This window comes from Haliaeetus albicilla, chromosome 14, assembly GCF_947461875.1.
Source record: "Haliaeetus albicilla chromosome 14, bHalAlb1.1, whole genome shotgun sequence".
NCBI lineage: Eukaryota > Metazoa > Chordata > Aves > Accipitriformes > Accipitridae > Haliaeetus > Haliaeetus albicilla.
Window position 1 is genome coordinate 612,580 of NC_091496.1, and position 25,333 is coordinate 637,912.

The 25,333-nt window shown below is 69.4% G+C and overlaps 5 protein-coding genes across 7 annotated transcripts; 3 read left to right on the forward strand and 2 right to left on the reverse strand.

The window, feature by feature from the left end:
• Nucleotides 1-79: 79 nt before the first annotated feature.
• Nucleotides 80-1,953, reverse strand: LOC138689063 (uncharacterized). Its single transcript, XM_069802322.1, has 4 exons — nucleotides 1,763-1,953; nucleotides 846-1,163; nucleotides 486-572; nucleotides 80-392 (listed from the first exon to the last, which is right to left on the reverse strand). Exons 1-4 carry the CDS (start codon nucleotides 1,951-1,953, stop codon nucleotides 80-82), a joined length of 909 nt encoding a protein of 302 aa, XP_069658423.1.
• Nucleotides 1,954-3,654: 1,701 nt separating this feature from the next.
• Nucleotides 3,655-5,003, reverse strand: LOC138688892 (adenylate cyclase CyaB-like). The gene is made up of 4 exons (XM_069801411.1): nucleotides 4,816-5,003; nucleotides 4,386-4,487; nucleotides 4,032-4,157; nucleotides 3,655-3,958 (listed from the first exon to the last, which is right to left on the reverse strand). The coding sequence occupies exons 1-4, from the start codon at nucleotides 4,972-4,974 to the stop codon at nucleotides 3,815-3,817; spliced, it is 531 nt and encodes a 176-aa protein (XP_069657512.1). The 5' UTR covers nucleotides 4,975-5,003; the 3' UTR covers nucleotides 3,655-3,814.
• A 93-nt stretch (nucleotides 5,004-5,096) lies between these two features.
• On the forward strand, nucleotides 5,097-9,472 carry CHKB (choline kinase beta). Its single transcript, XM_069801409.1, has 11 exons — nucleotides 5,097-5,275; nucleotides 5,850-5,958; nucleotides 6,172-6,285; nucleotides 6,476-6,609; nucleotides 6,814-6,918; nucleotides 7,275-7,333; nucleotides 7,558-7,645; nucleotides 7,742-7,850; nucleotides 7,980-8,086; nucleotides 8,279-8,360; nucleotides 8,532-9,472. Exons 1-11 carry the CDS (start codon nucleotides 5,136-5,138, stop codon nucleotides 8,586-8,588), a joined length of 1,104 nt encoding a protein of 367 aa, XP_069657510.1. The 5' UTR covers nucleotides 5,097-5,135; the 3' UTR covers nucleotides 8,589-9,472.
• Nucleotides 9,473-10,685: 1,213 nt separating this feature from the next.
• CPT1B (carnitine palmitoyltransferase 1B) lies at nucleotides 10,686-20,029 on the forward strand. 3 transcript variants are annotated; one of them, XM_069801422.1, is made up of 19 exons: nucleotides 10,686-11,010; nucleotides 13,170-13,329; nucleotides 13,454-13,552; nucleotides 14,001-14,172; nucleotides 14,718-14,819; nucleotides 14,910-15,047; nucleotides 15,319-15,396; nucleotides 15,491-15,598; nucleotides 15,802-15,886; nucleotides 16,019-16,214; nucleotides 16,445-16,630; nucleotides 16,713-16,818; nucleotides 17,259-17,375; nucleotides 17,622-17,786; nucleotides 17,876-18,010; nucleotides 18,540-18,692; nucleotides 18,958-19,071; nucleotides 19,269-19,361; nucleotides 19,763-20,029. In XM_069801422.1, the coding sequence occupies exons 1-19, from the start codon at nucleotides 10,701-10,703 to the stop codon at nucleotides 19,850-19,852; spliced, it is 2,607 nt and encodes an 868-aa protein (XP_069657523.1). In that variant the 5' UTR covers nucleotides 10,686-10,700; the 3' UTR covers nucleotides 19,853-20,029. The 3 variants fall into 3 exon arrangements, with proteins under 3 accessions (XP_069657523.1, XP_069657521.1, XP_069657522.1); XM_069801421.1 differs by having other exon boundaries at nucleotides 10,883-11,010; nucleotides 13,413-13,552; XM_069801420.1 differs by lacking the exon at nucleotides 13,454-13,552.
• A 2,624-nt stretch (nucleotides 20,030-22,653) lies between these two features.
• On the forward strand, nucleotides 22,654-24,248 carry LOC138689022 (dromaiocalcin-1-like). Its single transcript, XM_069802297.1, has 5 exons — nucleotides 22,654-22,729; nucleotides 23,034-23,128; nucleotides 23,206-23,352; nucleotides 23,680-23,785; nucleotides 23,896-24,248. Exons 1-5 carry the CDS (start codon nucleotides 22,663-22,665, stop codon nucleotides 23,961-23,963), a joined length of 483 nt encoding a protein of 160 aa, XP_069658398.1. The 5' UTR covers nucleotides 22,654-22,662; the 3' UTR covers nucleotides 23,964-24,248.
• The last annotated feature ends 1,085 nt before the right edge of the window (nucleotides 24,249-25,333 follow it).

Below are 25,333 nucleotides of genomic sequence, written 5' to 3' on the forward strand. Positions count from 1 at the left end.
GAGCGGCGGGCGGTGTAGGGACGGGAGCGGGGAGGGGCGGGGGGTGGTTAGAGGGGGGCGGTATGGGGGGGCGGGGTGCCTAGGGAGGGGTGCGGGCGGTGGTATAGGGAGGGGATCGGGGGATGGTATAGGCGGGGGAGGGGCTGTCTAGAGGGGAGCGGGGAGGAGCTGGGGGCTCCCTGGGGACGGGGACGGGGGGGGGGTGGGCAGGAAGGGACTGGCGGCCCAACAGGGAGGGGGCCGGGGGGCTGTGTAGAGAGGGGTGAGGGGCTGCAGGGAGGGGAGCGGGGGGGGCCGGGGGCGGTATAGGTAGGGCGGAGCGGGCCGGGGGGTGGCTGTATAGAGGGGGAGCAGGAAGGTGCTGGCCGTTCCTTATGGAGGGGGAGCTGGGGCTGTATAGGGGGGAGCGGGAGGAGTGAGGGGGGCTGCACGGAGGCGCGGGGGCTGTATAAGGGGAGACAGGGACTGGGAGGTACTGGGGGTACTGTGCGCGGAACTGCTGGGGGCTGGGGGGGGGGGGCCGCAGGGCTGGGGAGGGACAGAGCTGCCCCGAGGGGGGTCTGCGGGGGACCCTATAGGGAGACGCAGGGGGATGTATGGGAGAGATTCGGGGGGACTGTGCGGGGAGGTGCGGGGAACTGTCTGGGGAAGTGCAGGGGGGCACAGGGGGCCTATAGGGGAGGGGCAGGACCGCGCAGGGGCCGTATAGCGGGGGGCAGGGGGTCTATAGGGAGGGTCAGGGGGTCTCTAGGGAGATGCAGGGGCCGTATAGGGAGGGGCAGGGCGTCTCTAGGGAGCTGTACGAGGGTCAGGGGGCTGTATGGGGAGGAGGAGGCGGAGCAGACCCGGCCTGGGCGGGCGGGGGCGGCCCCGGGACGGCGCGGCGGGAGCTGTCCGGTCCCCGGTGCTGACGGCCCCGGGGCTGTCCGGTCCCCGGTGCTGACGGCGCGGGGGTGGCGGGGAGGGGATCCAGGGAGTCATGGAGGTTCCTGCTTTGGGGGCAGAGAGCAATGGGGCGGGGGGGGCAAGAGGTGGTGGAGCTCAACGGGGGGGGAATACAGTGGGGGTCCATGGGGAGCGGGGTGCAGTGGGGTGTCCAGGAGGCAGCGGGGGGGCCACGGGACGAGAGGTGCAGCGGGTGCTCAGGAGGCTTTGGGGCAGTTCTGTGCATGGAGAGGACAGGGTGAAATGGGGGGGTCAAGGGGGAGCGAGGGGGTTCTGGAAGCCACAAGGGGCCCTGCAGGACTTGGGGGAAAGGGGGGTGTCTTTGCACTGGGGAGCAGGAGGATAAAGCAAGGGGGGGGCAGGACAATCTGCACCAGGGGGGCTGGAAAGTGCTGGGGACACAGAGAGTGGGGGACAGGGAGGGAGAGGACACCTGGGGGGGGGGCCACAGAGTTGGTGGGGCACAGGAGGCCGTAGGGGACAGTGGATCCCATGAGTCAGTGCGTTTGGGGGGGGGGCATGCAGTGGGCGACGAGATGCAATGGGGGGCCAGGAGCTGCTGTGGGTACTGCAGGCAGGGGGGGGCTGAGAGGCCGCCAGGGGCCATGAGGACCTGGAGGCAGTGGGGGAATCTGTGCACTGGGGAACAGGTTGCATTGGGGGGGTCCAAAGGCAGTGGGGAATGGGGGGGGGGCTGGTGCCCCAGCCCATCTCCACGGCCCCTTGGCCTCTGCTGGGGACTGGCTCACAGCAGGGCTGGGCTGAGCTCATCCCGGCCAGCCGGCCACACCACGGCCCTGTGCCGGGCCCTGGGCACCCATCGCATGGCTTCCCTTCTCCAACCACTCTCCGCAGCTCCATGGCTGCCGGCTGCCCACTGCCCACCCCCACACTGCCCCAGGGGCTGGTGGGTGCCTTAGTGCCCCCCTCTGCAGCACCCACCCCCTGCAGAACAGAGGTGTTGACCCCGGGGGAGCCCTGCATCTCCTCCCAGACCCTCTGCCCCATCGCGTCCCCAACTGATGGAGGAGCTCCAGGTGAGAGCAAGGCCAGCTTTGTGCCACCGCAGAGCACACGTGGCAGGGGGGGACAGGGGACAGCTATCCAGGTGACACCCTGAGACCCCCACCCTTGGAGGGGTGCTGGCCCTGCCTCTCCACCCGCTCAGGGGATGCTGGAGGGGTGCAGGGGTAATCGCTTCCCCAGGGATCTCCCCATCTCGCAGGCAGAGCAGACCCGCTCGGGAAACAGTGAGGGCGGCTGGCTGAATCCGAGAGGGTTTTTTGGATCCATTCCCAGGTGCAGGCAGCAGCTGCCTGAAAGGCGCTGCCCATCCTGTGGGACAACACCAGGGCAGCAGCAGGACACCGGGCAGCCACCACCTATCCTTCCGCCACCAACAGCCAACGTCTGCACCGACTCCCATCCCACCCACCTTCCGCGGTGCAGATGGACACTCGGGGCTCAGGGAGCATGAGATAGTGGGGCTGCACCCCGAAAATGGCTGAAGTGACTCCCCAGCAACCCCGCTCCCTGCCTGCAGCTTCCCTGGGGGAGATGCTCTCCCGGGACGGGGCTGTTACCTCAAGGAGCCGTGCATGGGCTGCGGCTGGAGATAGCAGCATGGGCTGCGAAGGGCCCTGGGTGCAGCAGCTGCGGAAGGGCTGAGCCCACAGCATGGCCCAGCCCTTCCAGCACCCCAAGATGTGGGCTCCTGGGGAGGAGGCTGTCGGGTGGTTGCCCTCCCCCACAAAGCTCACTCGCTCCCTTGGGAAACGCAGCCAGCAAACGAGGGGCTCGGCAGCAGGACAGGTTGGGGACAAGAGCACAGAGCCTCCCGGGCAGAGCAGGGGCCATGGCCGATCCCCTTCTGCTGATCACTCAGCGCAGCCTTGCTGCCCGCTCCTGCCCATGGCCACCCGTGGGCCTCGTCTCTCCCGGCTTCCCTTGGCGTGGGGGTCCAGCACCACAGGCAGGGGCTGCGGCGGCTGCTGCTGGGTGCGCAGGTCTCTGCCAGGCTCCCGGCCTCAGGGAGGGCAAAGAAGCAGCATGGGCAGCAGCCCCTGCCCCAACAGACCCTGCCCCTTGGCCCTCTGGCCCCAGACCCACGTTGGCCCCACGGGTGAGCCCTGCCCCTGCCCAGGCCCCAGCCCCTGCCTCCCCTGCCCAGCCGTGCCGCCCCACAGGCCCCTCAGCCCTGCCCGGCCTCCCCCCTCGGGCAGGATCAGGCAGCCACAGCAGCAGCTTAGGGGACCTGCCCGCCGGCTGGCTGGTGGCAGGCAGATGGCACAGCAGCACAGATGCCTCCAGCCCCCCAGTTCCCCCCCCCACTGACCCATCTGCTGCCGCAGCAGCCCTGAGCCCCCCCCTTCTGCCCATGGCACCGCTGGACTCCACACCCAGCACAGCCCACGGCTGGTGCCAAGCATGGCAAGAGGAGGTAATCCTGGCCCAGGGCTGAGCGCTGCTGCCCATCGCAGCCCTCTCCCCGCCTCGAAGCCAAGCCAGCCCCTCCTGCACCCCTTCCCCAGGGCCCTGTGCCCCACCGGAGGAGTTTGGAGCCGTCCCAGGGCTGGCACCCATCTCCTCACTGCAGTCCGGCCCCTCCACCGGCACAGGGTGGGCAGCAGGGGGCGACTGTGGGTGTCCTGACCTCGGCACCAAGGCCCCAGCGCCCACCGGAGCGGCCAGTCCCAGGCACAGACGCCATCCATCTCCAGCTTTTATTGTGCAGCAAAGGGCATGGGGCAGCAGCCGTCCACTGGGTGGACTGGCCCTGTCCCCGCTGCTCTCAGATGTGCTGACACAGCCCGGGTGAGGGGTGACAGTAAGGGGGCTCTGCCCCTGGCGTGGGGACACCAGCGAACCCTCATGAGCCCGACTCACCCTTGGCCAGGATAAGGTCCATGTAGGCACCGGAGATCAGGTCCTCCTCCCTGATCCCCAGTTCCTTCATCAGCTGGTGGGCCACACGCTCACCATCCTCCACGGTCTGCTCCTCGGTCAGCACCACCTGTGGGCACGGGGAGGGTGAGCCCCGGGGTGCACTGGGGCCGGCACACGTGCCCCAGCTGTATTCCACTCACCTCCAGCTCCAGGAAGTCCCCCAGCCCCTCCACGCTGTCCAGGTGCACCCGGGTCTGTCCCACGAGGTAGAGGAGACGCTCCTTCCTCACCACGCCCAGCACGCCCAGCGCCTGCGCCAGCACCGCCTGCGTTTCGGAAGAGGAGCTGCCTGTGGCTGGCAGCCACCCTGGGAAGGGGTAGCTACAGCGCCAGGTCATGCCGGGTGGCAAAGCTGAGGGCGCAAGCCCCCAGCAAGGCCCCAGCCGGGCCACCGGTGCTGGGTGTCTCACGCAGCCCCCCGGCAGGGAGCAGCCAGCACCCCTGGGTGCACTGTCCTGGAATGGGGGGGGGGACAGGACACCCTCAGTGCTCACCTCCAGGCCATCAGGGTCGTCCGTGGCAGTGATGGTGAAGCAGGAGAGCTTGGGGCCAGCAGCATCGGGGCGCTCGTAGAAGATCAGCTCCCCTTGCCCGTCCTGGGAAGGCAGTGGGTCAGGTTCAGGCAGGCAGGGTCAGGGTCATGGTCATTCAGGCAGGGTCAGGGTCATTCAGGCAGGGGCAAGCAGGGTCAGGGTCATTCAGGCAGGGTCAGGGTCATTCAGGCAGGGTCAGACAGAGGCAGGGTCATTCAGGCAGGGGCAGAGGCAGGGGCAGAGGCAGGGGCAGGGGCAGGGGCAGGCAGGCCAGCCCGGCCCCACAGGCCGCCCCTCCCCAAAGCCCGACCACCCCCGCCTGCTACCCGGCAACCACCCCCCCTCTTCCTCTTCCTCCCTCCACCCAGACCCCCGCCACCCCCGCCCTCACCGGCCCGCGGCGGAGCTTGAGGCGGCCCCGCGGGACGCGGAAGAAGGTGTCGGCCTGCACCGCCCCTCGGGCCCGGCCCGCTCCTCCGAGCCGCTCCGCCGCGGCCCGCGCCGCCTCGGGCGCCCGCAGACGCGCCTTCACCTCCACGTTCCGCCGCATCCCGCGCGCCCGTTGGCCGCCGCTTCCCTTCCCTCCCGCCCACGCCGTCGCCGGGCGCGCTTTCCTATTGGGCGGGGGTAGGCCCCGCCCCGCCCCGCTGGGCCGCGACGGGCGGCTGCCGCCGCCCGTCGCGGCCCAGCGGGACGGGGCGGGGCGCGGCCATGGCGGCGGCGGGGCAGGGGAGCGGGCCCGGGGCCGTGCCCGCCGCCACCCGCCTGCAGGCTTATGCTTGGTGCCGGGAGTTCCTCGCCGGTTCTTGGAAGCTCATCGGGCCCGAGGAATTCGGCATCGCGCCCGTCAGGTACGAGGCGGAACCGGGGAACGCAACCGGTAGAGGCCCGGCCGGTTTTCCGGGGGCCTCGCCTCGGATCCCTTCTCCGCCACCACGGCCGCCCAGCCCGTCGTCCTCCCCCGCGCTAAAGCGGTGCTCCTTTTGCCCTCCGGTGGCCCGGTTCCCCCGTGGGATGCCCTAGTGTCTCCCCAAATCGTGTCCCCTCCCGGCGCTCCTGTTACCCCCCCTGACCGGTAACCCAGTCCCCCCCCCACACACACCAGTGTCCCCCAGTTGCCCGCCCCCCGACCGGTGGTCCTGTCTTCTGCCAGGTGCCCCAGTTGTCTCCCCCCACCCCGGTGTCCCAGTCCTACCCCCGGTCCCCCCCCCAGGTGCCCCTTAGCCTTCTCCCAGTTGTCTCCCCCCACCGCGGTGCCCCAGTCCTACCCCCAGTCCCATCCCCCCCCCCAAGTGCCCCTTAGCCTTCTCCCAGTTGTGTCCCCACCCTGGGTGCCCCACTTGCCCCCACAGCATGCCCAACACCCCCCCCACCCCCCCCATCCAGTGGCACCCCCGCAGCCCCCTGACCAGCCTGTGCCCGCAGCGGGGGGCTCAGCAACCTGCTGTTCAAGTGTGCGCTGCCAGAGCACATCCTCAGCGTGGGGGACGAGCCCCGGCAGGTGCTGCTGCGCGTCTATGGGGCCATCCTGCAGGTGAGTGCCGGCAGCACCGGACCCCCAGACCGACAGCCACCCACCCCGTGACCGGCAGCCACCCCCCCCCCACCCTGAGCAGCAGCCCCTGGACAGCTGCAGGGCTCAGGGCTCTGCCAGCATCTTCCTCCCAGCCTGGGCCTGGCAGCTGCCCCACATCTCTGCAGGGCTGCTGGGGTGGGGGCCGCGGGGACTCACTGCCTGTGTCCACAGGGTGTGGACTCACTCGTGCTGGAGAGCGTGATGTTCGCCATCCTGGCCGAGCGGGCGCTGGGGCCACGGCTCTATGGGGTCTTTCCCCAGGGGCGGCTGGAGCAGTACATTCCGGTACAGGATAGAGTCCCCACCTCCCACCCCCCCATCCCATCCCATCCTGCTGGAGCCTGCATAGTGGGGGCTCCTCGCTCCGGCCAGCTGCCGTGGGAAAAGACGCCCCATGGGGCTTCTCGTGCCACTGAGGGCAGAGCCGGCTCCCCCAGGGCGGGCAGGCCGCTCACATCGCTGCTGTGTCCCCCAGAGCCGGCGCCTACGGACCGAGGACCTGCAGGACCCCGACATCTCCAAGGAGATCGCAGTGAAGATGTCCCGGTTCCATGGCATGGTGATGCCCTTCAACAAGGAGCCCAAGTGGCTGTTTGGGACCATGGAGTGGTGAGGGCAGCTGCGGTCCTGCACAGGCGTGGGCTCCCAGGTCACCTCAGCCCCTGAAATCCCATGGGGTCTGGGACACAGGGAGGTTTCCCGTGGGAAGAGGGTGCTGAACAGCTCCTCAGCGGCCCTGGCTCTGTGCCAGGCTGAGGAGAGAGGGGATTTTGGGGCATCTATCCCACTGCAGTGCTCTCTCCTGTGCTCCAGGTATCTGAAGCAGATTTCGGAGCTCACCTTCCCCAAGGAAGAGCAGCTGAAGAAGTTCAACCACCTCAAGACCTATAACCTGCAGGAAGAGATGAAGAGCCTCAGGTGAAGCTGACCTGCCCACTGGCACGGCACAGCGTGGGGGCTGACCCTGTTTCCTTGCCAGCCTCCTCATGGGGAGTCTGGGGGGACTTGGCTTCTCCAGAAACTGGTCTCTTCTGTCCCATGTCCTCAGAGGGTGCCTTCCACTCAAGGGCCCTGTGCAGGCCCTGGGGGATGGCTCTCAGAGGGATCCCTGCATCCCCGGGGCAGGGTTCCTACCAGGTTCCTTGCACTCTGGATCCCAGCTGTGTCCGTAGCTCTGTCTGCCCACGTTGCGGTGGCAGCGGTGGTCCCTGTGGCTGGCGGGTGAGGGCCAGCAGGTCCTGCCCCTGCTGAGGCATCTCTCCCCTGAACTGCAGGGAGCTGCTGGAGTCCACCCCCTCGCCGGTGGTCTTCTGCCACAACGACGTCCAGGAGGGTGAGTGCAGCGGACGGGCAGCTGCTTCCCCTCGCGAAGGCTGGTCCTGCAGCTGGTCTCTCTCCCTGGCCTGCCCAGCTGGAGCCTGCCTGCCTGCCCCTGGGCACCGACTCGGCCTCCTGCCCCTGCCTGCAGCTGCCCCCGCCTGCAGCTGCCCCCCCGGCTCTGGCAGAGGTGGTGGGTCTCCCCCTTTCCCCCCCTGAGCCAGCCCTGTCTCTGCGCAGGGAACATCCTGCTGCTGGCTGGACACGAGGCTTCCTCCTCCGACAAGCTCATGCTCATCGACTTCGAGTACAGCAGCTACAACTACCGGTGGGGCTGGGGGCTGGCGGGGGCTGGACCGAGCCCCACGCTGGGCTCTGGTCTCCTGCTTGCGAGAGACCTCTGCTCACCCTCCCATTTCTCCAGGGGCTTCGACATCGGCAACCACTTCTGCGAATGGGTTTACAACTACACCCACGATTCCTGGCCCTTCTTCAAGGCGTCCCCGGAGAACTACCCCAGCCGGCAGCAGCAGGTAGAGCTGCCCTGTCCCTTGGCAGCGGGTGCTCCTGGTGGGGGTGTGCCGGACCAGGGGTGTGCCAGACCTGGCGGTGCCAGGGCAGTGCCGGCAGCAGCGTCCCAGCCTGCTCTGTCCCTCTTCCAGCTGCATTTCATCCGGCATTACCTCTCGGAGGACTCGGGGCGACGCGGGGACACTACGCACGAGGAGCAGGCCCGCATCGAGGAGGAGATGCTTACAGAGATCAATCGGTGAGGGGCACATTGGTGTGGAGGGGAGTCCCTGTGGCCACAGGGGCCATCCTGGGGGCATGTCTCCGGGTCCTCCGCTGGACAGAGAGGGCAGCACCCCCAAAACAGTCCTCATCCCCCTCCCTCCTGCTCGCCATTGGTGTGGGGCAGGGATGAGGGGGCCTGGCAGGGCTGACAGCTGCTCCCCATCAGGTTCACTTTGGCCTCCCACTTCTTCTGGGGCCTGTGGTCCATTGTGCAGGCGAAGATCTCCACCATCGAGTTCGGGTACCTGGTGAGTGCTGCCCCTGGGTGCCGGGAGGGCCGTGGATGGGGCCCTGCCTTGTGCGGGACTTGCCCTGGGGATCCCTTGCACGTCACCCCTCCTCTGACACAGGGTGTCGGGGTGGGGGGCCGGGGCTGTCAGGGGGCACAGGCCGTCCCTGACTCCCCTTTCCCCCCCCAGGACTATGCACAGAGCCGCTTTGAGGCCTACTTCCAGCACAAGGCGCAGTGCTCCTGAGAGCAGCCGCCCCAGCCCTGCCTGCGCTCACCTTGACTCCACAGCTTCCCCCTGCCCACCCCGGCAGCGCCTGTGCCGCGGGTCAGGCCAGGGACGCGGTGTCCCCTTCCCAGTGGCCCACCCCCCGTGCTGTGAGGGGGGCTGCCCCCCAGCCTGGGCTGCCTGGATGGGTGCTGTAACGCTTTGGGGGGCTGGTGCCCACCCTGCTCCTCAGGGCTATGCAGCAGAGCGGGGAGACAGGTGGGTCTGCCTGGGCATGTGCCCCCTGGAAAAGGGGATGTCCTGCTTGGAGAGGTGGCACAGCAGCCGTGGGGCCATGTCTTTGCTACCAGTCCTGTAGAAATGGCCACGGGGGGGGGAGGCAGTTGCCCGGTCCCCGCCTGCCCCTGTGGTGCTGTCTGTGGCTGTCCCCTCGCTGCCTCTGGCACAACCCCTCTGTGGCAGCACGTCCCTTGCCTCTGCGCTGCTGGCATTGAGCTGTGGGTCCCAGCTGGTGGGATCCCCCTGCCCCAGCCAGCAGTGGGGTGGGGGCTGGTGGGTGGCTCGGCTGTCCTGACTGCCCCTTGCACGGTCCTGCCTGGAGCTATGGTCCTGCCTGCTGAGAGGGGTCTAGGCAGGGATGCTGAGAGGTCCCAGGGTGCTGCTGGGGGCAGAGGGGTGTGGGGGACCTACCCTTGTATCTCATTCCCCCCCCAGACACCTCCCCAGACCTCTGGGGCCAGGGGCAGGACCTGGGAGCTGATCTGCCAGCCCCTGTGCCCCGGCCTGGCTTCCCTGCGGCTCTTGGCTGCTTGGCCGGGGCCGGGGGCTGCTCCTTCCCTCCCCTCCCGACAGCAGAATGTAAACTCTCCTCAGACCAATAAACGCTGCGGTGGTGCACGGTGCCTGCTTGCTCTCCTTGGCCCCACAGCCACCATCTCCTCCTCGCTCGCTCAGGGCTTGCTGCAGCCCCTGACCCGGCGTGGTGTGGGGTCCTGTGTCCCAGGCTGTGGTGGGCTGTTGGGGGGGGCTGCCCCACAGCAGCATGCGCTGACCCTCTCCCCAGATGCTGCCCCATCTCCTCCCGCCTGCACCCCTCCAGGGCCTTTGGTTCTTCGAGGTGGGTTTCTGGGTGATGTCGGGTGCTGTCCTGGCCCCCCCGCAGCCCCACCGGGGAGGAGCGATGCTCTGCGGATGCTCAGGGTGGCACAGGGAAGCATGGGCTTCCTCCAGAGCCAGGGTGGCGAGTGGCTCACATCCACCCCCTGCTCCAGGTCACCCCAGGACCTTCCCCAACACACGGTGCAGTCAGCAGAGCCACAGGGCCGTGAGCTGTCCGGGGCTCACCAGGCCTGGCCATATGTGCTCGGCCCTGGCTCTTGGGTGCCCATGGCTGCCCAGCCCCATGGGGGGGTTGCAGGCAGCACAGGAGCAGGGGGGAGCCGGGCTCACCCCGGACCTCGGCCCCACACCCCTGGTGCAGCCCCGGCCCCTTACCAGCCCTGGGGCTTTGGACACTGGCCCTGACCCAGCCCGTGGGTGCTGCTGCCGGGGGGGGGGGTCTCAGCCTGCTCTTGACTGGGCCTGGCAGCGGGTCACGGCTCTGCCCATCCGCGCCAATGAGCGGAGCTTTGGCACAGTGCAGCACCTCAATCACACCTTCCCTATTGGCAGCTCCTGGGAGTGGGGGGGGCTCGTGGCTTTGCCTTCTCCGTGGCCACCTGCCCATGGCCACCTGCCTATGGCCACCTTCCCCTACCCACCAAGCTGCCCACCGGCATGTGCGGAGCTGAGCATGGGGCGGCACATGGGGGGGGGCTGCATGGGGCTCGCCCCGCTCCCCTTTCACCCACATACCGGCTATTGATAGCCCCGTGGCCAGCAGGCAGCTCGGTGGGCCGGGGGGCTCCTTCCCCACCAGCCACCCGGGCCCCTCTCCCAGAGTGGGGTGGAGGGCAGAGGCCGGGAGTCTCACTCCGGGGCTGTGCAGGGGGTGGGTACTGGACACACAGACACACGCGTGTGCCCCCGCCATCGCCCTTCGGGATGGGGTCCGGGCGGCGGGGGGGGTCCTCCTCGGCCCGCTCTGCTCCGCTGCCGTGGCGTGGCGGGATCCGTCCCCGTGGCCCCGTTATGGCCCTGCCCCGTCCACGGACACCCCCCCCCCCGCCCGGGACAGCCCCACGGCCACGTTGCCCACGGAGCCGGGGTGGGGGACCGGCCCGGGGTGCGGGTCCCTGCTCGGTGACGCCGGTCCGTGCCCGGAGGAGGAGCGGGGCCGCGGGCGGTGCGGGGGAGGAGCGGCGGCCGCCGCTGCCATTTCGGGCCATGGAGCGGGTCCCGCCCGCCGCCGGTGTCCGGTTACCGGTGCCGGGGCGCAGCGGGCGCAGGGAGCCGCCGCCGTCCCCGGGGCTGCCGCCCGCCGTCCGCGCCCCCCGAGAAGGTACCGGGCACCCGGGCGGGAGGACCCACGCGTGGGGTGCGGAGGGGGGGGAAGCCCCGGGGTGGCGGAACCGCACGGGGACGGCACCCCCCCCCCCGGACCCGGGGGGACCCCGCACCCGCCCCGCCCGCCGCCGGGCCCCACCCGTGTCCGTGGGGGAGCGTCCTCCAGACCCACACCCCCCCCTCGTCCCACGGCTCCCCGCGCTGCTGCGGGTCCCGCCTGCGCCCCCCCGGCCCCGCCGCGCAGCCCCGGGAGCGGGGCCCGAGGCCGCGGGGAAGGCTCCGCCGGCCGGGCGGCGGGTGCTGGCGGGGCCGCCCCTGCGGGAGGCCGCGGGGGGCTCCGCGCCCCGGCGGGCCCGGCCCGGCCCCCGGCGCCCCGGTGACCTTGCGGCGCTGGCTGCGGGGCGGGGGGGCCCGGCCCCACGGGGGCCTCGTCCCACCCGCGGGCGTGGGCCCTGCGGGGTCCCCGGACGGGGAGTGCTGCCGTGCCAGGCAGCACAGTGCCAGGCCGTGCTGTGCCACGCTGGGCCGTGCCGCGCGTGATTCTGTGCCGTGCCACGTCCTGGTGTGTTGTGGCGTGCTGTGCTGTGCACGATTCCATGCAGTGCCACGTCCTGGTGCGCCGTGCCGTGCCGTGCCGTGCCATGCCATGCCATGCCATGCTGTGCATGATTCTATGTAGTGCCATGCCCTGGTGCGCTGTGAAGTGCTGTGCCATACCGTGTAGTGCCGTGCCATGCAGTGCCGTGCATGGTTCTATGCAGTGCCACATCCCGCTGTGCTGTGCCATGCCGTGCAGTGCCATGCTGTGCATGATTCTATGCAGTGCCATGCCCTGGTGCGCTGTGCCATGCTGTGCAATGCTGTGCCATACTGTGCAGTGCCGTGCCATGCAGTGCTGTGTATTATTCTATGTAGTGCCGCGCCCTGCTGCGCTGTGCCGCGCCATGCAGTGCTGGGCCATGCAGTGCAGGGTGATTGCAAGCAACGGGGAGTGGTGCAGGGCAGCCTGCAGCCATGCTGTGCCATGCTGTGCCGTGCTGTGCAGTGCCATGCCATGCAGTGCTGTGCAGTGCAGGGTGATTGCCTGCAGTGGGGCACTGCAACGCACTAGCACAGGGTGATGCGATTTAATGCAGTGCCATGCCATGCGGTGCAGCGTAACATGGTGTGGTGCAGCACAGTGCCAAGCAATGCAATTCAGTGCACTGTAACACACACCAGTGCGGTGCGGTGCAGTCCAGTGTGGTGTGGCCATGTGGTGCGGTTCAGTGCAGTGCGGTGTGGTGTAGCTGTGCGGTGCAGTGCAGTTCCATGCAGCATGGTGTAGCCGTATGGGGCAGCGGTAGCAGTGTGACTTGGCTCTGGCCGAGCTGCTGCTGTTTGCCTTCAGCCCAAGGACACCCATGTGAAAGGGCAACCCCCGCACACCCGCACCGGTGGCTCCCCCCGCTCCGAGGCCTGGGCTCCAGCAGCACCCGTGGGCCCAGCAGCCCTTGGGCCGAGCCCTGGGCCAGCACTGGCTACGCCGACACCAGACAGTCCCCGGGGACCCCGCGGCAGCCCGGCTGTGCCCACAGCTGGGTCCCTCCTCGCCCCACAGCTCCTGCTGGTGCCTCGGCCGGCAGTGTTCTTGGCGCAACCGTGGCTGCCTGCGTGGGGACGGCGTGTGCCGTGTGCCGGCGCAGGGGCAGGTGCTGCCTCGTCCTCCGAAGTTTTTGCCGTGGGCAGGGGTCAGGCAGCTGCCCGCGAGCGGGGGTGTGTCCGCGCCGCCCTCCCCTCTCCCCGAGCTCTGGGGACGGTGCTGGGGCCGGCAGCGTCACTGACCCTTCCCTCAGTGGGCGCCCAGCCAGCGCCGCGTGACAGGGCCGCAGCACGCGCACTGGGCTGGCAGGATCCCACAGGATGCGGCCGTCCTAGCACCACTGCCGGCACGCTGCCTCCGAGGCCGCTCTGGTGCCCATGCACCGCACTGGCCCGGGCAGCGACGTGGCAGACCCCCCCTCCGGCTCGGGCAGGGGCACCCCCCCCCCCCCCCCATGGCTTTGCTCCCCAAGCCGTGGTGCTGGGGCCGGGCAGGGGTCCCCCCTCCATCCCGGGCAGCACGTCCTGGGGGTGACCGTCCCCGTGCTCAGCAGCCCTGTGGCCCCCCCACAGGTGCCGGCAGACCCCCAGGATGGCGGAAGCTCACCAGGCCGTGGCCTTCCAGTTCACTGTCACCCCCGAGGGCTTGGACTTCCACCTCGGCCGCGAGGCCATCAAGCAGCTCTACCTCGCTGGCATCTCCTCCTGGAAGAAGCGCTTGGTCCGCGCCAAGGTGGGCCTGGCCAGGGACAGCTGGATGGTCGGACCCTCCCCGTCCCCACGGCCCCCGCCGCCCTGACCCCCCTGTGCCCACAGAACAGCTTCCTGACCGGCGTCTACCCCGCCTCCCCCTCCAGCTGGATGGTGGTCATGGTTGCCACCGCCGGCTCCTTCTACTGCCAGGTCGACCCCTCCCTGGGGATGATCGCCCGCATCCGCCACTGCCTGCCCAAGAGGTGAGCGTGGGGGCTTGGCCCGGGGAACCACCCCCCCACACCCATGGGCACTGCTCCACCAGCCACATCCCCCGGGGAGACCACCTCCCATGTCCCAAGCCATGGGCACGGTCCCACCTGCCATGCCCCTTGGTGGGCACCACCCCACGCATCCCCCAACTCCATGGGGATGGCCCCACCTGCCATGTCTCCCAGGGCACCCATCCCGCATGTCCCCCAACCCCCCAGCATGACCATGGGGGCCTGCATCAATCCCCTGGGGGGGGTCCCACCCCACACATCCCTATCCCACTGGCACATCCCCACTTGGACACCTCCCCCGGGGGGTCCCACTACATGTCCCCCAGCCCCACGGACATGGCCCTGCATGGGGACGTCCCGGGGGGGGCACACCCTTCATGTCCCCCCAACCTGTCACATCCCCCCCTCACCCCGTCTGCTCCCACAGCCGCCTCCTGACCTACGAGAGCCGGACAGTGGTGAGCACCGTGCTCTTCTCCACCGGCGTCTGGCTCTCTGCCGTCCTGCTCTTCCGGCAGGCACTGAAGCTGCTCCTCTCCTACCACGGCTGGATGTTTGAGCCCCACGGCAAGATGAGCCGCAGCACCAGGATCTGGGTGGTGAGCGGCGCCTGCAGCCGGCGCCTGCAGCCAGCACCAGCTCTGGCACCGGCACTGGCCCCACAGGGCAAGTGGTGCCGAGTAGGGTGCTGCCAGCATGGGTGCAGGAGGAGGCTGCAGCACGGGGTGCAGAGTGTCTGCTTGTGCATGCGTGCATGTGTGTGTGCCTGTGCGGCAGTGGGTCCCGGGGCACTGGTGGGGGCTGCGAAGCTGCTGATGGTGGGGACGAGCTGAGCCCGCTCCATGGCACGTGGACGGTGGGTGCCAGTGGCCCAGCGGAGCCGGGCAGCGAGGGCAGGAGCTGCCCTGAGTTGCTCTGCCCTGTGTGGGCACAGGCAGGAGCAGCTGCCTAGACCGGGGTGTCAGGTACAACAAGCAGGGCTGGGACCTGGCTGCGGCGCAGGGTTGGGACCTGGCTGTGGTGCAGCAGGCGCATGCAAGACTGACAGTGCCAGCAGCAGGAGCTGGTGCGCAGGTGATGCATAGCCACACCGCCGTCCTGCAGCTCTGCCCCATCCCCTCCATCCTTTCTGCGTGCCCGGCAGGCGCTGATGAAGGTGCTGTCTATCCGCAAGCCCCTGCTCTACAGCTTCCAGACCTCTCTGCCCAAGCTCCCTGTGCCTCCCGTGGAGGCCACCATCACCCGGGTAAGGGGCTGGGATGGGACAGGGGATGGGGGGTGTCCATCTGCAGTGGGAGGGAGATGGTGGGGGTCACACTGAGCCCCCTCCCCACAGTACCTGGAGTCGGTGCGCCCGCTCATGGATGATGACAAGTACAGCAAGATGGAGGCTTTGGCCAAGGAGTTCAAGGAGAAGACAGCTCCACGGCTGCAGAAGTACCTGATCCTTAAGTCCTGGTGGACAACCAACTATGTGAGTACCCTGGGCTTCTCCAGTGCTGGGGGGGGACATGCTACTGCTGCATCCCCCCCCGACGGCTGTATGGCCATTGGGGGGGGACGCAGCAGTGATGTTCCCCCCCAGCATCAGGGATGGTGACCCCAACCCACGCCCACAGTCCTGCTGTCCCCTCATGATCATGGGAATGGGGGACTTGGGCCCTCCTGGGTGCCCCAGCTGGGTCATTAGGGGCAGGGGGTCCTGCACCCCATCCTTGTCCCTGTCCCCATCCTCGTCCCTGCAGGTGAGCGACTGGTGGGAGCAGTACATCTACCTGCGCGGCCGCAGCCCGCTCATGGTCAACAGCAACTACTATGCCATGGTAAGGAGCTGGGGGGGGCGCGACTGCCAGCATGACCGAAACTACTACCGGGTGCCCCCTGCCCTTGTAACCAAGCCCTGTCCCTTGTCCCCAGGATTTCCTCTACGTGACCCCCAGCCACATCCAGGCTGCCCGGGCAGGTAACGTGGTACATGCCATCCTGCTGTACCGCCGCAAGCTGGACCGTGGGGAGATCCCCCCCGTGAGCACCCGGGGGGCTTGGGGAGAACAGGGGGGGCAGGGGAGGCTGTGGGGCAGGGGTAGTGCCTGGGGCAAGTTGCCGTGGGGCTGGCACGGGGCTGCAGCGGGGCTGGGGGGCTCGGGGGGGGGCGGGGTTGGGGGGTGCAGGGGATGGAGGTGGGGGCATGGGTGCCCTGACCCTCCCCTCACTGCTGCCCCGCACAGGTGATGGCGCTGGGCATCGTGCCCATGTGCTCCTACCAGTCGGAACGGATGTTCAACACCACCCGCATCCCTGGCAAGGAGACGGGTATGGGGGGACGGGGGGCGCCCCATCCCCCAGCGGGGCTCAGCCCCCATCCCCTGCGCAGGGTCTGTCCTGGGTGGGGTCCTGGGGCCGTGGGGGGGGCCGTGACACCCGTGTCCATGTCCCCCCCCCCAGACACGCTGCTGCACCTGGTGGAGAGCAAGCACCTGGCCGTCTACCACAAGGGCCGCTTCTACAAGGTCTGGCTGTACTACGGGGGACAGCTGCTGCAGCCCCGGGACCTGGAGCTGCAGTTCCAGCGCATCCTGGACGACCCCTCGCCCCCCCAGCCCGGCGAGGAGCGGCTGGCGGCACTCACCGCCGGCGAGAGGTGCCGGCGTCCCCGCGGGTCCCCATGCTCTGGGCACGCCACGGATGCCATGCACGCTGCCCAAGGCGGCGGGAGCAGGCGCAGGGGGATGGAGGGGATGCTCTGGGATGGGGACCCTTGGGCCACCCATGGGTGGGGGCTGCGGTGTGGGTCAGGGCAGTGGGCTCTGCAGGACGGCGGTGGATCTGGGCATCGCCAGCCCCCAGCCCTCACGCTGGCGGTGCCGGCAGGGTGCCGTGGGCCGAGGCTCGAGCCCGGTTCTTCAGCCACGGGAAGAACAAGGTGTCGCTGGACGCCATCGAGCGGGCAGCCTTCTTCCTGACACTGGATGAGGAGGAGCAGGGCTACAGCTCGGGCCGGGAGGGCTGCATGGACGCCTACGCCAAGTCCCTGCTGCACGGCCAGTGCTATGACCGGTGGGCAACCCCCCAGCTCCCCCCACCCCAGCCACCCCCTACCCCCCGGCACCTACCCTGCCCTCACCCCCCCTCCCCGCAGCTGGTTCGACAAGTCCTTCACCCTGGTGGTCTACAAGAATGGGAAGCTGGGGGCCAACGCCGAGCACTCCTGGGCCGATGCGCCCATCATCGGGCACCTCTGGGAGGTAACAGGGGGGTGGGGGGAGCACCCCCAGACTGGGCACCCTCAGACTGGGCACCCCCGTTGGGCACCTTCCTTGCACACCCTGGGGCTAGGGACCCCTATTGTACACCCCCAATTGGGCACCCCCCCAGTTGGGCACCCCTATGGGGCACCCTGGAGCTGGGGACCCCCATTTAGGCAACCCCCAAAGGTTGGCACCCCCAGGCTGGGGACCCCCAGTTGGGCACCCCCAGGCTGGGTACCCCTCTCCTGGGGGCAGGGGAGGTCAGAGGGGGCTGCCCTGGGGGGAGCCCTGGGGCAGCCTGGGGTGAGTGGGGCTGCGGTGGGACAGGGGCATGGGGCCACACTAGGGCAAGTGGGGCAGCCGGGGGGTGGACTGGTGGTGGATGGGGTAACACTGGGGGGCTGGTGCCCCACATTCAGGGGCACCTCTCCCCCCAGTTCATGCTGGCGACAGACAAATTCCAGCTGGGCTACACCGAGGGGGGACACTGCCTGGGGGAGCCCAACACCCTGCTCGCCCCCCCACAGCGGCTCCAGTGGGACATCTCCCAGGAGGTGGGTCTCACCTCCCACCCTGGCCCTGCAGGCAGGCTCTCGGGGTCCCCCTGCACTCCGCAGCATTGAGGTGGGCTCTCTGCACCCCGGCCACCCCAGTGCCCCACAGCATTGGTGCACCAGTGCCCCTGGCTGTGCCCAGGGCTGGGGCTGAGCCGTTGGCGTTCCCCGGCCCCGGGTGATGGCGGGGGGGGTCTGGGGTCCAGTGCCGTACACCCCATCCACCATGGCTGCACCTCTCCGCAGTGCTGTGCCACCATCGAGAGCTCGTACCGCCTGGCCAAGGCACTGGCTGACGACGTGGACTTCTGCTGCTTCCAGTTCTCCGACTTTGGGAAGGGGCTGATCAAGAAGTGCCGGACCAGCCCCGACGCCTTCATCCAGATCTCTCTGCAGCTCGCCCACTTCCGCGTGAGCTGCCCCGGATGGGACGGGACGGGGATGGGGATGGGGACGGGGATGGGGACAGCATTCCCTGGACTGACCTGGCCTCTCCGCAGGACAAGGGCTGCTTCTGCCTCACCTACGAGGCCTCCATGACACGGCTCTTCCGTGAGGGTCGGACAGAGACGGTGAGGTCCTGCACCGCCGAGTCCACCGCCTTCGTGCGCAGCATGGCGGACACCCGGCAAACCGTGAGCAATGTGCAAGGGTCCGGGTCTGCAGCCCCCCAAGCCCTCCAGACCTCCTCTCCAAGCCTTCAGCTCCATCCTGCTGTCCCCAGCCGGGTTGGGGCTGTCCCTCCACAGCCAGCACCTCCCCTCGCTCTGCTGGTCCCATCCCTTGGGGAGGTCCCCATCTCTCATAGAGGTCCCTGTCACTAGGGGGGGGGGTCCCCATGCTTCACAGTGGTCCTCATCCCTTGGGGAGGTCCTCATCCCTTGGGGAGGTCCTCATCTCTGGCAGATGTTCCTATTCCTGGGGAATGGCCCTGTCCCTGGAGAAAGTGCCCATCTCTGGAGGAGGTCCCTGTCCCTGTGGATGTCCCCATCCCTTGGGGACATCCCTTTCCCCGGGGAGGTTCTCATCCCTCAAGACCATCTCCCCCAGAGCTGCGCAGCTGCTCCTGGCCAGGACCAGGGAGCACTCGCCCCACGCAGAGCACCCGGGGTGGCCGGATTGGGGGTGACAGGACCCTGACCCTGAGCCCAGCTCTCCCCGCAGCGAGCAGAGCGCCAGCGGCTCTTCAAGCTGGCGGCCGAAAAGCACCAGCACATGTACCGCCTGGCCATGACCGGGGCCGGCATCGACCGGCACCTCTTCTGCCTCTACGTGGTGTCCCGCTACCTGGGGGTGCAGTCCCCCTTCCTGGCCCAGGTGAGCCCGGGTAGGCACAGGAGCATGCGCAGCACTGTGCTGCACCGTGACGGCAACACACCTGGCACGCGGGACACCGCATGGGCACGCGGGGGAGAAAAACTGCCACCCGTACATGTGTCACCAGCGCATGCGTGTGCGAGGGCTGCAGGCACTGCATCTGGCCCGGGTGCGTGCGTCCAGCTGCTGTCGCTGGCGTGTCGCCGGGGTGCAGCGGGGTGCAGCGGGGCACTCAGCCGGCGGCACTGACGCCCGGTGCGGGCAGGTGCTGTCGGAGCCCTGGCGCCTCTCCACCAGCCAGACACCGCAGCAGCAGCTGAAGATGTTCGACCTGAACAAATATCCTGACCACGTCTCCACCGGCGGCGGCTTCGGCCCCGTGAGCATCCTCCGGGGAAGCGGGGGGGGCCTTGGGGGGTCAGCAGGGCTGGGGGGGAGCCGGGAGGGTAGGGGTGTGCATGGAGTGGGGCTGGCTGTGGGTGTGCAAGGGCAGGAGCGTGCGTCTGTAAGGCAGGCACGTGCCCCACAGTGGGTGCCCCCAGGGGTGCCATGGCCCCGCTCATCCCCCCACCACAGGTGGCAGATGATGGCTACGGCGTCTCCTACATCATCGCCGGTGAGAACCTCATCACCTTCCACATCTCCAGCAAGTTCTCCAGCAATGAGACGGTGAGAGCCCTGGGGCGGAGGGGCTGGGGGGGAGTGTCCCCTGAGCAGGGGGTGCAGGGGCTGGGGGCTCCCCAAGCAGGGAAGGGCAGGGCAGGCAGCGGTGCATCTCCTGGTGCTGCAGTTGCCATCCACACTGTAGGGTCTCCTGTGGGGTCCCCATGGGTCTGGGGCAGCCCCTGACCCTGCTGCATCCCAGCCCTTCTCCTTTGGGACCCTCACCCTGCTGCATCCCAGCACCCTCGTGTGGGACCCCCCCCCCCCCCGCTCGAGGCTCGTGGTGCTGCCCATGCAGGACCTGCTGGGGGTCCCAGGGCGCAAGGGGTGCCCCAGGGGCAGGGGGGGCCGTGTCCCGCTCTCAGGGGGGCCGGGGAGTCACTGGGATCACAGGTGCTGCCCCACAGGACTCGAAGCGCTTTGGGAGGAACATCCGGCAGGCCATGCTGGACATCGCTGAGCTCTTCGACAAGCCAGCCGAGAAGGCGAGGAAGTGAGGGGGGGAGTGGGCTCAGGCCTCAGCCCGAGGCGGGGGGATGCAGAGCCGGGGCTGGCGGGGGCCGCTCTGAGCTCCAGCACTGGGTGGGGTGGGGGGCACAGTGAGGGCGTTGCTGCTCTGTACATGCTTCCAATAAAGGCTGTTGGTGTGAGCCCCTGCCCAGCTCCGCACCCGCCATCGGGCTGGGGTCCCCCGCGTCGGGCAGGCACACCTCACGCTGGGGTTCCCTGCGCCCACCGTTGTCCCCATGGGGGTCCCGGCAGCCCCCCTGCAGCCGATGGGCACCGGCCAGCGGGCACGGGTGGCGGGTGCGTCAGCGGCTCCTCGGGCAGTGGATGAAAGGCACCGTGGGGCGGTGAGCGGTGAGCCATGCCCGCCGGTGAGCCGTGCCCGCCGGTGAGCCGTGCCCACCAGCCACCTGCGTAGCGGTGACGGGGAGTGTGCAGCGGGGCACGGCGGCAGGGACGCGTGCTGCGCAGAGCCCCTCGGCCGTGTCCGGCACACAGCGGGACGCCTCGCCCTATGTGGTGCCCGACGGTTGGAGGCAGCCGGCACCGTCCTCCCACCAGCTGCCCGCACCCATAGACCTCGCAGAGCTCAGGGGGGCCAGCCGGCCCAGACCTGCGTGGCAGGCGAGGGGCCAGGCAGGCCTGGCACATGGCTTGGAGCCCCCCCCCACTACGGGCACCTCCTCGTCCTGGGATGCTCTGGCTCTGGGATGCAGGCTGAGGCCCCACTTGGCACCCACAGCCTGCCTGCACATCCTGCCTTACCCCCCACCTTCTGCACCCCTGCCCGCTTCCCCTCCTGCGCTGCCAGAACTGCCCGATGTCCCCGCGCAGAGGGACACAGTGAGGAGGTGATGGGGAGGGGGCACCGCAGTGACGTCCCCAGAGCTGGCACGGATGCTGTGCCCACCATGGGCTGCTGAGCTGGGGTCCCTCCTGTGGGTGGGCGCAGGGGCCACCATCACCCTCACCCCCAAGGAGGGGTTGTGACCCCCTGGCCGTGCACCCCAACTCAGCCAAGGGTGGCCTGAGCATTGACCAGATGTGGGGACAGAGGGCAGGAGCTGCCATCTGCCCACACTGGTGCAAATCCCCTCATGTGAGCCTCTGCCAGCCCCTGCCCTGGGCCGCATCCTGCACCCCGACTCCACATTGGGGCTGCATCCTGCCACCCACATTGGGGCTGCATCCTGCACCTGTGCCCCACAGCCCAGCTCAGCCCCATGGCCGGGGGTCTCGGAGTTGGGACCTGGAGCCTCCTAAGTGCGGTGGGGGCCCCGGAGGCCACAGGCAGGTGCCTCTGCCAGGCGGCTGTGCCGGATCCCCAGGGGGGAGCAGGAACTGCCAGTGCGTGTCTGGAGCCACGATGCATGTCTGTCGGGAGCCACGGCTGGAGCTGTGCCGGGAGCCGCTGGTCTCTCCTCCCTTATCTGATCCCCAGCCGCGGGCAGCAAGCCCAGCCCTGGCCCTGGTCCTCTCCCCAACACTGCGACAGGGTGCTCCCTCCTGGCACCCTCTGTGTCCCCACGGGTCCCTCCCCATCACCCCGCTCCCCTCCGCGGGTCCATGCCCATCGCTTGGCGTCGCTTGGTGTCGCTTGGCCCATGCGTCACATCATGCCGAGGTGTGGTGCTGCCCAGCGGTCCTGGCTGCTGCCACCACCACCCGTGGGGGAGTGACCCAGCACCCGTGTTGGCTGGTGCTCACGCCAGAGCCGTGGGCGCTCACACTGGAGCGGTGGGTGCCATGCTGGTGTGGTGGGTGCTCTTGCTGGAGCAGTGGGTGCTCATGACGGAGCTGTGTGTGTTCACACCGGCTCGGTGCATGCCTACGCCGGTGCGGTGCGTGCTGCAGGGGACTGAGGCCGGGGCTGGGCACAGAGGAGACAGCCCAGCGAGGCGCAGCCCAGCGCTGGGCACCATCGTTGGGGTGAACAGCAGAAGCTGCCCGAGAAGCACCGGCACGGGCAGGGCTCTGCTGGGACAGTCACTGTGACACCCGGGGACCACGAGCGGGGCCAGGGCCAGTCGTGTTGCTGGACCGATGTTGCCCCCCAGCACAGCCCAGCTCTCCCGTGCCGGTCGGTGTTGTCACCCTGGAGGGTGCCCTGCCCCGGCACCCTGGCTGCAGAGAGCGAGGGCAGCACCCCGGGGTGCCTGGGGGCTCGGGGCAGTGGGACCAGGACTGGGGTTCGGCTGGGCATGGGGGCTTGGGGCTCCCAGCGTGGTTGGAACCATTGCCCACAGCCGGTGCCAGTGGCACTCGCTGCTGGGGGTGCAGAGGTGGCCCCAACAAGGGGGCTCTGCTATGGGCTCGTGGGGTTCCATCCAGGGACCAGTGCCTCTGGGGGTGTTCGGGTGAGGGGAGGCCTGGGCCGGGGGGTCCTGCCGCAGGGCCTGTGCCCGCTCCAGGCCTCCTGCCTGCACGTGGCAAGCAGGAGCTGTGGGGCGGCCGCCTGTTCTCTTTGATCTGGCTGCCAGCGGAGCCGGGCGGCTCCCAGGAATGGGCGCCACCTGCCCCGTCTCCTACGCTGCCCGACGCCCCGCGCCCCGGCCGCAGCGCCTATAAAGGCGTCAGGGCGGCTGCGTCCTGCTCCAGCCAGGGTCATCTCCACGTCGCTCCCACAGGTGCTGGGTGGGTGCTGTGGTGGTGGGTGCTGGGGCAGGCAATGGGGCGGTGGGTGCTGGGGCAGGCGGTGGGTGCTGGGGCGGGTGGTGGGTGGTGGGGCAGGCGATGGGTGCCCGGGCCGGCCCCAGGTCACCCTGCTCCAGCCGCCCCTCCATTGCAGGGAAGGGAGAGGATGGGACCAGCCGCTTTCCTGGGGCTCTGCCTGCTGGGCTGCCTGGCCCTGCACCCCTCGCTGCAAGGTGAGCCCCTGCCCGCACCCTGCCCTCTGCCCTGGCCCTTCGTGCACGCTACCCACCCCCCGTGGCACCCCCCCAGCCCCCCACACCTTGCTGCCTGCCCTCCCCAGCTCCCCACGCGGCCCGGAGATGGGGATCCCCGAAACGCAGGGGCTGGGGATCAGCCTCCCCAAATGGGGGTGAGCGGTGCCGCGAGCCCCGCCCCCCGGAGCTGCTGCCCACCGGGTCCCGGCTGCAGCCAGGTGCTGTTGGGGGGCGGTGGGTGTCACAGCAAAAGCCCTAACACCCCCCCCCCCGCCCCAAGCAGGGGTGCAGGCGAACAAGTGCCCCCGGGGCTGGCTGGACTTCGGGGGACACTGCTACGGGTACTTCGGGCAGGAGCTCAGCTGGAGGCAGGCAGAGGTAGGTGCTGGGGGGGTTGGTTGGCAGCCCTGCCAGCCCCCCCCGGACCGCCCCCCCGACCTGCCTGTCCCTGCCAGGCCTGGTGCAGGTCCTCCCGCGGGGGGTGTCACCTGGCCTCGCTGCACACCCCCGAGGAGCACCGCGCCCTCGCCGCCTTCATCGCCCGGCGCCAGCGCCAGGAGGAGGAGGAGGAGGAGAACGTCTGGATCGGCCTCTACCACCGGGTGGGTGTCCCCACGCCCGCAGCCGGCCCCCCCCCCGCTCCCTCCTGGGGCGGGGTGGGGGGGTCTGCACCCCCTGCCCCAGCCCCTTCCCACGCGTGGCGCTGCCGCACGCACGGCCCCGGCCCGGAGACGTGCCCGTGCCCTGCCCACACCCACGCGTGTTCCGTCCGTCTGTCCCGCCTCTCCCCTTCTGTTCCCCCCCCCCCCCGTGCTGGCTGCCGCTTGCCCACCCTGGCCAGCCCCCCGCACCCTCGCTGCCCCCAGCCCTGTGCCCCCCCCGTTGCTGCCTAACGCCTGCCTTGCCTCCTGCCTGTCCCGGGCTGCCAGAGCCAGGCTTGGATGTGGGCGGACGGGTCGCAGACGCGCTACTCGGCCTGGGAGGGGGACGACCCCCCCAAGAGGAAACACTGCGCCGCGCTGGACGACTCCTCGGGTGAGAGGGGGGGGCCCCGGGCCGGGCGGCGGACCCCCCCCCGGCGGCGGCGGAGGGGAGGAGGGGAAGCTCCCCTGGCCCCCCCAGCACCCACTCCTCTTCTCCTGCAGGTTTCATGTCCTGGGAGGACGAGTCCTGCAGTGAGAGGAAACCCTTCGTCTGCAAATACGCGGCCTAGGAGGGGGCCCTGCGAGGCAGCCACCCCCCCCGGACTGCACCCTGCACAGCAAACCCTGTGTCCACCCATGTCACACCTCAGCCCCCAACCCTGGACCCCATTGCACTGTGCATCACCACAGCCCGGCCCCCCAAACCCTGCACCCTTCTGCCCCATTGCACCGTGCATCACAGCCCAGACCCCCAAACCCCTCTGCCCCATTGCACCCATCACAACCTGGACCCCCAGACCCCTCTGCCCCATTGCACCTGTCACAACACAGACCCCCAAACCCCTCTGCCCCATTGCACCCATCACAACCCGGACCCCCAAACCCCTCTGCCCCATTGCACTCATCACAACCCGGACCCCCAAACCCCTCTGCCCCATTGCACCCATCACAACCCGGACCCCCAGACCCCTCTGCCCCATTGCACCCATCACAACCTGGACCCCCAAACCCCTCTGCCCCATTGCACCCATCACAACCCGGACCCCCAAACCCCTCTGCCCCATTGCACCGTGCAGCACAGCCCAACCCCGTACCCCATATCCCAGTGCCCCATTGCACAGTGCATCCCCACAGCCCAGACCCCCAGCCCCCCGCACCCCTCTGCCACGTTGCCCCCAGAGCGCCCCAGCTCCTTTGCCACCGCGGGCGGCCCCCGCCCCCCACCCTGACAATAAAGTGTGCCAACAGACCTGTGATCTCGTGTCTTCCTCCATCGTGTCTTGTCTGTGGCCCCGGCACTGCCCACCCTGCCAGGCCCTGGCTGGGCATGACTGGCCCCCATGGGTGGCACCCATGGGGGACGGGGACCCGGCAGCACCATGTGTACCCCAGGCCTGGGCCCGGGGGGGGGCGGGCACAGCAGAGCGCAGGGATCCCCCATCCCTTCACACCATGGCTTGGGGACCCACTGGCATCCCAGCTGGACCCCAGCCCCCCCAGCTCCCCTCCCCCTGCTCTGGGGCTGCCCCGGGGGGGGGCTCAGCACCGGCCCCCACGTGGTAGCGGTGTGGGGAGCAGGGGGGGGGCACCGTGGGGTGCCCCATGGGTGCATTCCTGGAGGTGCGTGCCCAGGGGGTCCATGCGGGGAGGGTGCAAACCTGCAGCAGGGACCCTGTTGCCCCCACCCCCCCCACTCTGCCCTGCACAGGTTTTCTACAGATTTTTCTCCATTTTATGGTCAAAATAAATAAGCCCAGAGGTTTTTCCCCGGCTGCCACACCGCCGCAGGCCTGCAGTGTCCAGTGTCAGGTAGCAGGACTGAGCACTGGCCCCATGGGGCAGGATGTGTCCCCGGGGCAGGAGGTGTCCCCAGGGCAGGACATGTCCCCAGCAGAACATGTCCCCAGGGCAGGATGTGTCCCCGGGGCAGGGGGTGTCC